The 13,212-nt window shown below is 41.5% G+C and overlaps 1 protein-coding gene across 1 annotated transcript; it reads left to right on the forward strand.

The window, feature by feature from the left end:
• The first annotated feature begins 731 nt into the window (after positions 1-731).
• On the forward strand, positions 732-13,049 carry cngb3.1 (cyclic nucleotide gated channel subunit beta 3, tandem duplicate 1). The gene is made up of 18 exons (XM_044104252.1): positions 732-865; positions 1,813-1,948; positions 2,595-2,658; positions 4,383-4,525; positions 4,619-4,918; positions 5,007-5,215; positions 5,681-5,731; positions 6,260-6,346; positions 6,443-6,507; positions 6,936-7,058; positions 8,367-8,508; positions 8,764-8,923; positions 9,023-9,120; positions 9,255-9,338; positions 9,413-9,531; positions 11,143-11,295; positions 11,370-11,502; positions 11,924-13,049. The coding sequence occupies exons 1-18, from the start codon at positions 782-784 to the stop codon at positions 11,945-11,947; spliced, it is 2,175 nt and encodes a 724-aa protein (XP_043960187.1). The 5' UTR covers positions 732-781; the 3' UTR covers positions 11,948-13,049.
• Positions 13,050-13,212: the final 163 nt, after the last annotated feature.

The following is a 13,212-nucleotide window of genomic DNA, read 5'->3' on the forward strand; positions in this document are numbered from 1 at the left end:
TACGACCCATCTCAAAAAAAAAGAAATCGTTACTGGTTTCATGAACTACTTCTAATGGTGGGCAATGCAGGATGTTTATTGTTTCGTTTTACACTGAATGTATTTGTCTTTCTATGGCTTTATTGTTCAATTCTGTTGTGTGTGGGGGTTTTTTTTACACAATTATTTCATTATTATTATTATTTCATGTGACTGATTTAATCTTCCATATTTACCTTAATAAATGACTGACAGATGTGACGGTTGTTTTGTTTTCTCGTGTCTGTTGATTGAGTCCCACAGCCTCCAGTTTGCGCAGCAGAAGCTCTGGTGCAGATCCGATCTAATCCTGTTAGACAGACAGACATTGTAAAGGCTGATTAATTGCTTGATCTCTTCATGAACTCTGCATCCCCGTAAACCACTGAAAAGAGTGAAATTTACCCCAGATTTTCTCACTCTATATGTTTTCTCTCCACAAAGGAATAAAAAAAAAAAATCTGCTTTATAAAGTGTAGCTTCATCTCCATCTCAGATTATATGTAATATGTAATAACTGCGGTATGCTTCAACTGTTTTAAGTCAGGCTCTTCAGAATACGGCATGAGAAACGTTTATCCCGCCTGGCAGGGATTGGCGGATGTGCTGGTTCATCTTGTGCTGGCCCAGACAGACAAGAGGGAGTGCCCAAAGGGAATTACTGATTCAAAGAAATTTTAAAGCCTCAGAGTGTTGTTTGGATCCGACACGGCAGTCCACCGGGTTCCTGTGGGCAGACGAGCCCACGGAAAGTCCCTCCAGCATGTTCAGCAGGTTGAGGAGGTTTCTGGGCGCTCCTGAGCCTCCGCCTGCCCCTGCAGCCGCCCCACCAGCTCCACCAGCCAAGGTAAGGCCTCGTCTGTTTATTTCCTTTTTCAAAATCGACTTAAATTCTCCACTTCTCTATCTTTTAGCCGCAGCTAAAAGATAAAACTTACTGAAATGCGAACGGGATGCCTGGATGGCACTTCACTACACCAGATGATGAGCAGTGAAAGCAGCTTGGCACTGATGTGGGGAAGAGCTCCTGTTCTAGCTTTTACTCACGTCTTTAATTAATAATAATAATTATTATTATTATTATTATTAGTATTAGTATTATTATTATACTCGATTTCTGGCCACAGCATCAAGTTTTCTGCTCGTTGAATCAGATTTATTCATTCTGGGGGGGTTTTCTCACTGTGCAACTTTGAGCGATTTGGATTTTGCAGCCTCAACCTTCTTGGTTTACTTTAGTGAAAATTACTAAAATGATTTGTCTTGTCCTGCTAGAATAATGAAAAATACGTTTTTTTTCTTTCAAATTCAGACATTTAAAAACATTTCCTAAGCATTTGGTAGAATTGCTCTAAGACACATTGGGTCAGATATTTTGGCTGTCGTTCCATATTCTTCTTTTGGGCCAAACCTCCTGACAGAATTGCTGTAATTTTTGCCATTTAGCTCTTTTTTAGCTGACATGGCGTCATCGTCAACTGTTTGTGTCCAAGCTTTAATTTTCTGGCTGATGTCTTGGGAAATTGCTTCAAATTCTCACAGGACGCTTTTTCCTCAGCAAAACACTTCCACAGCACGATGGAAGTAATTTGGTATATATTACAATTTGATCCTAATTTAGAGATCGGTGATTATTAAAGCTTTGGATACTTCCAAAATAATCCGCAGCAAAATAATTTAAACTTAAGTAAAAAGACACGATGGGCAGGGGGTGGAGGAGCAGGAGGGTTTGAGTAAGTTTCATTGATCCGAGAGAAACGTCTAACAGATTTCCCTTGTTTTGATGAATTGCAGGAGGAGAAGTTAACAGAAAAGAAAGATGAAAAAGTGGAGGAGCCAAAGGCGACAAGTGAAAAGAAAGAGGAGGAGAAAAATGAAGAGAAACAAGAGGAGCAAATAAACGAGCAGAAGAAGGAAGAGCAGACAACTGGTGAGAAGTTGTTTCTATCCATGTGAACCCCAGAGGTAGTTGCGTTTTCTTTTACTAACTTGCACAGACAGTTTTTGGCCTCAATCTGTTCGTTCTCTTCGTCTTCTCACTTCAGTTGTCTCGTAGAGCCACTTGGCAAAGCATTAAAGATCACACACAGCAAGTTGGACTGGTGACTGTGTGTTCACTTATCATTTTCCAACACCAAACCTACAGGAATTGCTGTTTTGCCTGAGCTTAGTATCAAGGTTTTGCACTGGCCATAAGGCAATCCATCAAAAGACGTATTTAAAGTGTGTTGACTTTATCTTTTGGGGTCTTAAAGAAATCCGGTGAAGTTATGCTTCTTTTAGCAGGCTCAGTGTTATATGTATCGACAGAAGTTTGGATTTGTTTTAAAATTTTCCATTTCACACATGGACAAAATCATCCGTCGTATGGCTGCACCACTGATGATATTTACGACTGACGAGTTAAATTGGCTGTATGACCTTGACAGATTTTACGAACCGGTGATATTTACGTTACATTTACCTATTCACCACTGCAGAGAACACACTTAAGTTTTCTCCGCCTCACCTTTTTAAAGTCTCAAGACTTTAAACCGACCCAAAAGTTTTTCTTAACTCTTTTTTTTTTTTTCCAGGTCCTGCTCCTGTTCCTCCCTCTCCAGCTCCTATTGCTCCTGTTAACCCGGAAGGAGCTGAAGGGTAAGAATGTGGACAAAGCGATGCATGCTGGGAACCTCAAAAAGTTCAAGTTAGAATCAGTTTAAGCAATAGGATATTATATGTTTCAGAATTGGTCAATCTGAAGTTTTAAGGTGATGCATGTTATTTGTTTGGATTCATGTTTGGAAGGGATCCCCCTTCATTTAGTGTGTGTTTTGATAACTGCGTTCTACATAAGCCGATGTGAAAGAGCAAAGGTTGGATGGGAAATGTTAGCATGAAAACAAAGAAATGCAAGATGTAAAGCAAATGTAAAGAAAAACTTGTATAGACAAGAAGAATTTCCTTTGACCTAAAGTCTAAAGCGCTGGAAAGTAAAAGCTGTGGACAAGTCAAAGACAAAATCCCTGAAAATAGAAATCTAAGAATAACCCCAAAGGCAGGAAGAAGCCTAAGCAAGGAAAGACAAAGCAAATCCTGTACTGCTTAAGATCAACGCTTCCTGATCGCCAGCCAACTGAATCAGTGATCAGCCACTGTATAAAAAGACTTGGCCAAGGTTAAATCCCTCCACATGAGTTCACTAAATTAGCTCCACCTATTTTTATCTCTACACTATTGCTGCAAATAAGCAGTGGATTCTACACACAAAGGTTGCAGCATTATCGAGGCCTTGGTGTGTATTGTGGCTAAAGAGCTTGAGAAGGTTCAGCGATTCCAGCCTTTAAGAGCCGCAGAATCACTTTTACCTGAGTTTAGAACAAGATGATTGATTTCTGCTGCCAAATTTAGTCTCTAGAAAGTGAATGATTGTGCATATTAATCAGTGTGGCCAGGCGAGTGTGGAATTAAAGGAACAATCCCAAGCTTTCAAAGATGGCACGATGTAAGGGGTAAACTGGGGTGACTATGGTTAGAGTGAGTGAGATGTTTCTGAGTCTGCCCTCAAGTGGTGACAAAATGCCATGGCATGTGCAAGGGGTTGCTTCAAAAATCTATTGTTAGTAGCTAAAACTATCAATAAGGCCTAATTAAATAAAATGGACGTATTTCAATTCAGTCTATACTCAATTGATTTCTTTCGTATTATAACTGGATATGAATTTAATGTGTTTGTCTTTCAAAATGACATTTGTTGTAAATTGTTGTACAGTTGCATTCAGTCGTATACAACTAAATGTGAAAAGCCCAAACAGTTTCTGTGGGTCCATGTAGCAGAATCACAAACCCTGATCCACCTGTGACCTGCAGCGTGACTCCTAAAGCAGGAAAAGGAGATTACCAGCTTAATGCAGCGTTTGGGACTGAGGATGATCTCAGACTGCGTTCTTGTTTTCTTTTTCAATTTATAAATTTTTTTTCCCCCAGACTTCATTCACATGTACCGTAAGGTTCCACTGATTTGAGACAGTCAACTTTTTTTTTTCTCCCATCAATGTACTTGGCAATATAAGTATGTATTATAAGACATTCATATAAAAGTAAAAAAGTCATGCATTTCAGGTTTTCCAAATCTGTGCCTTTGTTAAAGTAGCCTTACCTCTTCATCTTTTTTACACTTTGACACATTCAATATAGAACCTTTTGGCCTCCTTGCATATGGAAAAATTAACAAAGTCGTGGAGTTTGTGTTTTACAATGCGAGTCCAAGTGCTAGGAATTTTAATGCACTACGTCAAACCCTCACTTTGGAATGTTATTTAACATATCTTAACCAGCAGCTTTCAGCTGATGTTCTTTTTTTCTTTGCTTCCTGTTTCCAGAGACGAACCCCGGGTGGTCTACTCCAGATATGCAGATGACGTCCTGAGGAATGTCATAAAGAGTTTAAGAGAACGAACTGAAATACTCAAAGAGAAGTCTATAGACCCTTATGCTACATCTCCAGAAATCACTCCACCTGTTAGTAAGTGTGGGAAATAATCAGGGTCTAGTTGGTAACAGGGAAACTCTGGGGAGTTGTTTTTTATTCCCGACCGTGACCCCTTTGCCTTTTCAGCACCCATTTTGAGGAAAGAGGACTACGTCAGACAGAAGGAAGAGGAGCGCATAGCAAAAGAAGAAGAAGACAGGAAGAAGGCCGAGGAAGCGGCCAAAAAGGCGGAGGAGAAAAAGAAGAAAGACGAGGAGAAACGACTGGAGGCGGAGAAGAAAGCAGAGGAGGAGAGGCTGGCGGAGGAGGCCAGGAGGAAGGCAAAGATTCTGCCGGACATCAGCTGCTCGTGCTTTGACGTCCTCTTCCATCCAGTCGAGGAGAAGATGGACACCGTGTTGGGAAGCACCATTGATCCTTTCACGGGTACACGGTGCCAGCAACGCAACACCAACAATCACATCTGGTCGTCAGCTAGAAAATGCTTCACGTCTCCCTTTGTTTCTCTCGCCAGATCGTCGGTATATCACCTGGTTGATGGTGGTAGCCGTTGCGTACAACTACAACGTCTGGTTCTGCCCCGCCCGGCTGGCCTTCCCTTACCACAATGCCACTATCAACCCGTTCTGGATAGTGCTCGACGTCCTCTCTGACGTCGTCAACGTCATTGACATCGTGGTTTGGCAGCCTCGACTACAGTTTGTCAAAGCCGGAGACATTATCGTAAGTCCCAAAAACATCTCTGTCTGGGAGGCTCACCCGACCCAGGGGTCATTCAGTGACACCAAGTCAGTTTTCGCCAGAGGAAAGTTTTTTTTCCCCCCACCGTTTTCTGTGACAACACAGAGGTGCTAATTCAAACACTTTTTCAACTTCAGTTACGTAATAGACTGATTGGAACAAGATCTGACTGATATTTAGTTTGTGTTGTTTACAATCACATTTTTATTTATTTTGCATCAAGTCCTTGAATTAGATAATTACGAGATGAATCAAAGACGTATCTCAGAAACAGACTAAACGTGACAACTTTTTTTTGTTGTTTTGTTTTTGGAAAATTAAGAAAAGCTCTAAAACAAAACAGGTTTAAAAAAAAAAAAAAACACAAATTTTGGGTTCTTTCGCATTTTTAAAAGTCCAGATACATTTTAACCGTGCATCATTCATATCAACCCTTTGTGCTTTCAGAAAGACAGAGCTCTGACCAAAGTGCATTATCGGAAATCTTATCGATTTAAGGTAAGAACGTATCTGTATGCTCCACATACGCGCGTGTACATTTTGTTGTTAAATATTCAAAACTAACACCGTGGGGGCGTGCTGTGGTGGCGCAGGGGGTTAGCACGCCCCACGTTTGGAGGCCTTATTCCTCAACGCGGACGTCGCGGGTTCGACTCCCGGTCCCGACGACCTTTGCCGCATGTCTTCCCCCCTCTCCTCACCCGCTTTCCTGTCTGCCTACTGTCACAAAAATACGAGCCACTAGCGCCACAAAAACTCTTTGGAGAAAAACCCCCAAAACTAACAGTGAAAAAAGCGATTGTCTGTCCTGAGCTGTGCAGCAAATGTTCAATGGAAAAACCGGATCTTTCTGGCTCAGATCACGTTCCTTAACTTCGCAGGATACCAATGAATAATATTTTAGTTCGCTTCCACCAGCATGTTTTCCCTACATATCTTACAGTGTTTCTTCTATGATTTAGTCGTTTCATTTAGACACGGTAACTTCAAAAGATTCAAACGTTTCGTTGTTTTTTATTGTTGCAGACAGACATGGTCAGCGTCATCCCCTTTGACCTTCTCTCTCTGCACTTCGGCTTCTCCTCCATTTACAGATTCAACCGCTTCCTCAGGGTAGGCGGCCGTCACGTCATCTCGATTGAAATGTTGGAGTTTTTGTTTTTTTACACTCGACTTTACACGACGAGTCCCTCCGTCTGTCTGTTCCAGATAGAGTCTTTCTTTGAGTTCAGTGACCGACTTGAGAGTATCATGGCCAAAGCTTACATCTGGAGGTAAATGCTCAACGCTAAACATCGCAATGACATTTTTAGACTTTTGGGAGACACGGGATTAAATGGAACCCGCATCTGGTGCTATTAAAAGGTTATTTGGACGGCCTTTTTTTGCGTCTGTCTTGTAAATATACGACAATTTCCTGTCTGATGAAGGGGAACGAGGTGGCGTGACCGAACTACGGAAAGCCATGTTACCACCAGAACAAAGGTGGAAGGAGATGACCTTTTCAAATATTCAGATATCGGTTAAACACATTCACATATTGACGTCTAATCTCAGTTTCATCTCCAGAAAACAAAATCACTTGGTCGCAGGCGATAATAAGACAAAACATATCAATACAACTTTGAAGACATGCATTATGCTGAGGAAATGAATGAACTGTGTCTTCCTCGGTCTCATCATCACTGTGTGTGTGATGCAGGGTGGCCCGTACCACAGGTTACCTTCTCTACATGCTCCATCTCAACGCCTGCGCTTACTACGTAGCCTCATTGCACCAGGGTCTGGCTTCGACTACATGGGTGTATGATGGAAAAGGCACAGCGTATGTACTTTTTTTTAAAATTTTGACTCCTTTAGAAAGTGCTTTTTTTTCTTTCTTTTTTTTATTCTCTTGCCCAAAGATCCATTTAAGGCTGTAATCCAAAGTGCCAACCCTTCTGGAAGCCTCTGTACACCGTGGTGCCGATGGCTTGAAGCGGAACGTAACATCTGTATGTTCCACATTGAATTTTGAATCTGTAAGTTAATGTTGCTGCAGCTACTATAACTGAGTGATAAATGTGACAAACGCCAGAAGTGTCCTGTCACATTTACGTTTTGGATCATCAAACAAACGTTAATGTCACAGAGTGAATCCTTGAGTAAATACAGAAAAAATACATTTTCAAATGAGGATTTAATATGGGCCCAAACGAACTCGATCCTGTGTGAAAAAGTAACTGATTGTGCCGCCCTGGACGAGAACGTCTGCCATCAAACTTTGGCGCTAACTGGTAGGGGGGTTTTGATACGGCTGTGGAGGAACGCTGACCAACTCAGTGTCCTGATTTAGCTAGAGTGGATCGTTTTATGCACAAATTGCCCTAACCGTCACCGTAAAAGTACCGAAAAAATTTTAAAAAACCCACCTATCCAAATTCAATCACTTGCTGTTTTTGAACCCTTCAGAGCAAAAGTTTGGACACAACTGTGTGTCCAAACTTTTGCTCTGTACTGTATGTGCAATAGCTTGTAAAGATCACAATTTGTTGTATTATTAACCAGTTTTCATTTATCGAAGTTGCAAAACAAATTAAACTTTTTTTTTTTTTCATTCCCATTTTTTAATTTCTTTTCTTTGTCAAACAACTGCAGACTGAGTCCGTGTGGTACTGACTGAAAAAAACAAAGGTGACTCTGAAAAGTTCAAATTTGAAATCACGAGCATAAAAACGTGACTGTCCTGGACCTGTTTTCGGTGGCCAAGTCTCGGCATGAGTTATCCCTCCTCCGCGCCTGCTGACTCGACTCATAGTTCTGTGAGTCGTCATAAAAGTCCCAGAGAAGCCGTAAATGAATCTAAACTATCCTTTGAAAGAAAAAAAAAAACCTTTCTGATTTATTCAGATGATTCTTAGAAACAGCCAGTGATTTTATGCAACATGAACTCCATGTCTGCTAACGCTTCACTTTGAACATTCCTTTCCTATGAATAATTCAACCAGCAGCAATAACGGCATCAATAATTCACCTTGAGCACAAGATGAATTTTAAGGGTTTTGTTACCTTAAATCAACTGGGCTGCTGCATAAATTCAAGTAAGTTTACAACAGGCCAGATGAATGTTATTTCTCTGCGTGTTTCCTGTCAGGTACCTGCGCTGTTACTACTTTGCAGTACGAAGCCTCATCAACATCGGGGGCCTCCCGGAGCCGGTGACTCTGTTCGAGATCGGCTTTCAGATGACCAACTTTTTCGTCGGCGTCTTTGTGTTCTCCAGCCTGATTGGACAGGTGGCATACTTTTTATCCATTGAAAAATTACTTCGCCCCTGACAGAAGGAATAGTCAACACTTTTAAAATATCTGGAAGTGTGATAATTAAGGCTGGACGAGGACCATACATTGTAAGAGGTGCAATTAGAAATTGACGTCGTGGCGTCCCTAAGCCTCCGCGATCCACGTTTCTTTCTAAGCTTGCGTCCACGTCCGTGTGGCGGCAGGGGGGGAACCCAGTGATTAAGGAGAGTTTCTGTCTCTTCCCTCCAGATGAGAGACGTCATAGGAGCGGCCACGGCAGCTCAGACGTACTTCCGCGCGTCGATGGACGGCTGCGTCGAGTACATGAACACGTACACCATCCCAAAGCTGGTCCAGAACAGAGTCCGCACCTGGTACAACTACACCTGGGCTTCTCAGGGAATGCTAGGTGTGAACTAATGTACTGCTACAATCAGTGAAAGACTGAAAATAAATGCTAAGCCATTGCGCACCTGTAAGAATCAGAAGGCTGTCTCGACCTCTCCAGATGAGATGGAGCTTCTGGACAAGATGCCTCTGGTGATGCGAATCGCCATCGCTGTGGATATAAACCTGGCCACCTTCCAAAAGATCCAGCTTTTTCAGGCGAGTCAGACTGAAAAATAAAGAATATGCCGTTTTAAACTGAATGCTAGAAAGACCTGTTAACGGAAAACGATCAAAATCTTAACCAACCAAACTAATGTCGCTTTAATGAACTTAACTGGGGTCTGTTTCAGGGCTGTGACCAGCAGATGTTGGTGGACATGTTGCTGAGGCTGAAGTCCATCATCTACCTGCCGGGAGACTTTGTGGTGAGGAAGGTGAGTGCGAGTCGTGCTGCTAGGAGGTTAAGACCGAGCCGCAAGCTGACGCTCCTGGCTTTCCCCCTCTGCAGGGCGACATCGGGAAGGAGATGTACATCATCAAAAGTGGAGCGGTGCAGGTGGTGGGAGGACCCGACAACAGCATCGTGTTCGTAACGCTGAAGGCCGGCTGCGTGTTCGGAGAAATCAGGTCTGGGAGGATTCGGCCGACACAGAACCAAATCTGAATCAGCACTTTAGCAGGCTGAAAAGATAACGCTGCAGAAATCCTACCAAGTCACTTCGGTTTAGTTTCTAGTGAAAATATCTGAAATATTCCACTTGAAGTAAGATGAAACTAACTTAGAAGTGACTTTTCAGCAGGACACAGGAGCTTGTTTTAAGTCAGTAACTCCTTAATATTGACCAATTACTACCAGCTTCACTGGCAGATTATTTCACTTCTAACAAGACATTTTCCCGTGTTAGAAGTGAAATAATCTGCCAATAGAACTAGTACTTTTTCATCAATATTAAGAAAGGATTTACTTAAAACAAGCTCCTACGTCTTGCTGAAAAGTTACTTGTTAGTTAGTTTAGTCTTATTTCAAGTTTAAGATATTGGCACTAGAAACTAGAACAAAATTACTTGGTAAGATTTTGTGTTTTTGCAGTGAACACAGCAAACTTCAGTGAAGTTTAAAAAAAAAAAATCTGGTGCACAAATTTGAAATTGTGATTTTTCTTTAATCCAGGATCAAAATCATTCATACTGGTTCAAATACTCACGTTCCCTTTAGAAATTTGTGGAGAAAACCCAAAGTTCTTGTAGCTTCTGGTGCAGGGGTCACCAACCTTTTTAAGACTGGGAGCTACTTCATGGGTCCAGAGTAATACGAAGGGCTACTTGTTTGATACAGACGTAAATATTCTTGGCTCAGCCTCTATGACAATAATTCATACATGTACATATGATTACATGCTGCCCGATCATATTAATGTTAGGGACTACTCGCAATAGTTATCAGTAAGGACAGATATGGTTAATTGCTACAATGTGATCAGACGGGTTGGCGTTTTTCTGTAAGCTAGAAATGAACGAGTGGAGTTCGAACCGCACCGTAGTTCTAAGATTCCGCCTGAGCTTTTTACAATGTGCGGTTCTGGCGGGTCGCGGGTTTATTAGCTTTTTTTTGTGGTTTCGCGAACTGAACAGCTGACGGGTCACCCGCTGGCTGACAACAGCAGATGTCAAGAAAAAAAAAAGGTCCGACAGATCCGAGGGTAGCACAAAACTATCACCGCACCTGACCTGCAGGAGCACAACCACCTCCCCAATGCGTAAAAATCTGCACAAACCTAAACCACAAGAGACATTTTTTTCAGACGATGCTAAATAATAAAGACATAGAAGCGAAGCCTATATACCGTACCACCGTGGTTCACGGAGAGAGGGGAGTGTTGATCGCAGGGTCAGGTGAAGCAGCAATATTTGCTTTATTTCTACTCTACTTTGGCTAGATTAAATCGTTTAACTCACAGTCTCAGCGTGACGCTCAGGTAGAGCGGTGGATGTCAGAAATTAAATGAAATAATTTCTTTGGCAGTGCTCCCTAATGACGATGGTTATTTTTAGAATGTCCCCACGGGCACCGTGTTGGTGACCCGTATTCTGGTGGATATCTGACCTCTGTTTTATTTTATAAAAATTTTTTTTTAGGTACAATGCTGCACCGCTGGAACAGTTCTATTAATATTTCAGTTCCATTCGTACCCTTTCCCAGTTTTAAGTAAGATTTTAATGGTGTGCGTTTACCTGAAGCTTGCTGCAATCTGCCAAAGACGGAGGGAACAGGCGGACAGCCAACGTGAGAGCATACGGCTTTGCCAACCTGTTTGTTCTGGAAAAGAAAGACCTGTTCGACATCCTCGTCCACTACCCCGAGTCCCAGAAGGTTTTGGCCAAGAAGGGCAGGTGAGCGAGTCGCTTTTCAGGGAAGCAGTTCTGTTCTGTTCTGAGCTCGCGTGTGCTTTCTGCGATCCATAAAGGCAACTGGTTAAAGCCAAAGCTGCAGCCGGGGCTCCAACCAAGGACGAAAAGCCGAAAGGTCTGACTCTGTTCGGACAGAAACCCCCAACGCCGAAGCTCCTCAAAGCATTTGCCAACTTGCGCAAGCTCAAGGTGAGATCTTCATGACACGCAGACCGATGGGGAATTACCCATGGTCCTCTGTTCAGTCAGGAGGTTGCGTCCAATCACCACTGGCATCGGTGTCTTTGTAGTGCTTTTGTTTTGCAGGGTGAAACTGTTACAAAACAAATAACTTTTTTTTAAGAAAAAAAAAACAAAAAACAACAAGAATAATAGTGTGCCTCTGACTTAGATGAAATGAACTAGTTTCCTTTGTGGATATGACAAAATTCTTAATTTCAAACTTGTTTTTTGATGGTTTGCTGCATGATCATTCCACTCTGGAAAGTATTAATTCATAAGCGTCATTAAAAGCTCTAAAGATGATGTTAATGCCAGTGATTAGTTCAATGTAAATTTTCTGGTCAGAATTGCACATGAACGCTCATGTCTGGTTGTCTTCTGTTTACAGAAAGCTGCAGAAGAGGAACAATAAGAGGCGGAAGTTTGCTTAAATTTAAATGTCATCATGTACAGTTTTGTAAATTTGAACTTTGATTATTGAAACTCAAATGAGGGCGCGGATTTGTGAGAACTCTTAAGATTTCTGATCATTTACATTTGCAATTTAGGACACAAAAAAACTAAAAATAAAAATCCAAGTAGAACTGAAATTAAAATTCACATCTATTGTAACAAGTATTCTGATTAAACTTCTTAAATCCTGAAGAGACAGAAATCCATTAAAATGAACTTAAAAGCACAAAATTGAGTCATCTTTTAATAGTTCTTACCTCATCAATTGTGTCATGGTTTAAATTAAGGTTTTCAACAGGTTTATTGTGACGTAGGTATTAGCTCCTTAGTCTCCCAGACTGCTTTACTAGAAATTAGTTGATTACATGAGATTACAATAGATTCCACTAGAATCTATTGACAAAGACGGGTACAGATAAGCACACCAGTGCTATTCCTCACTCGTACAGCTTGATAGGATATTGAGGCCACGCCCCTTCCATGCGCCGTGAGCTGTTGCGTCAGATCCGTAAGTCATTCCCCTGTGCTGTACTATTAAAGCAAAAGATCTGACCCAGTGGACTTGATAAGGTGCACCAATAATGATACGATAGTTTGATAAGTTGGACGCAAAATTCAAGCTTTAGTTAGCATCTTCGCTACGCCATTCTATAGCCTCTCTTCAGTGCTCCGTCTGGGTTTTCTCCTATCGGAGTGGATTTCTTTTCAACCGGACCAATCAGCAAACAGAAAAAGTCGCAGGTAAGCTTCCGGTGTTGCACTGGCACGTTACAGCTTAACCTTAGAGAGTGGGTAAAATAGCAAAATAATTACTTATACAAAGTCCATGCCATTGGGAAGTAATTGTTTCTAAATCTCGACCCTCTGTATGAAACAAAGCATAGAACAAGGCTAGCTAGCATCATTTTATTTCCCCGGTATCATATGATGCTAACTACTTAGCTAGACTACATTTATAGAGTCTCAGTTTGTATGGATGGATAATATAAAATAATGGATGTACAAAAGGTTTTTTAAACTGCTACCTTTGCTTATGAAGTCCCTAAGGGACATGAAAGGGGGGGAAAAAAAGGATATAAAATGTAAAAATAAAAAAAATTAACAGTGCGCATGAGATACTATCTTGTGCTTACCATGTCTTGTGCGCACAAGATCAGGCAAAAAAAGTTTTTTGTTTTATTTTTCTTCTTTTCAGTGTCCCTTTAGGTTCTCCATGTTTTGTCT

This window comes from Gambusia affinis, linkage group LG21 (genome assembly GCF_019740435.1).
Source record: "Gambusia affinis linkage group LG21, SWU_Gaff_1.0, whole genome shotgun sequence".
Classification (NCBI taxonomy): Eukaryota; Metazoa; Chordata; class Actinopteri; order Cyprinodontiformes; family Poeciliidae; genus Gambusia; species Gambusia affinis.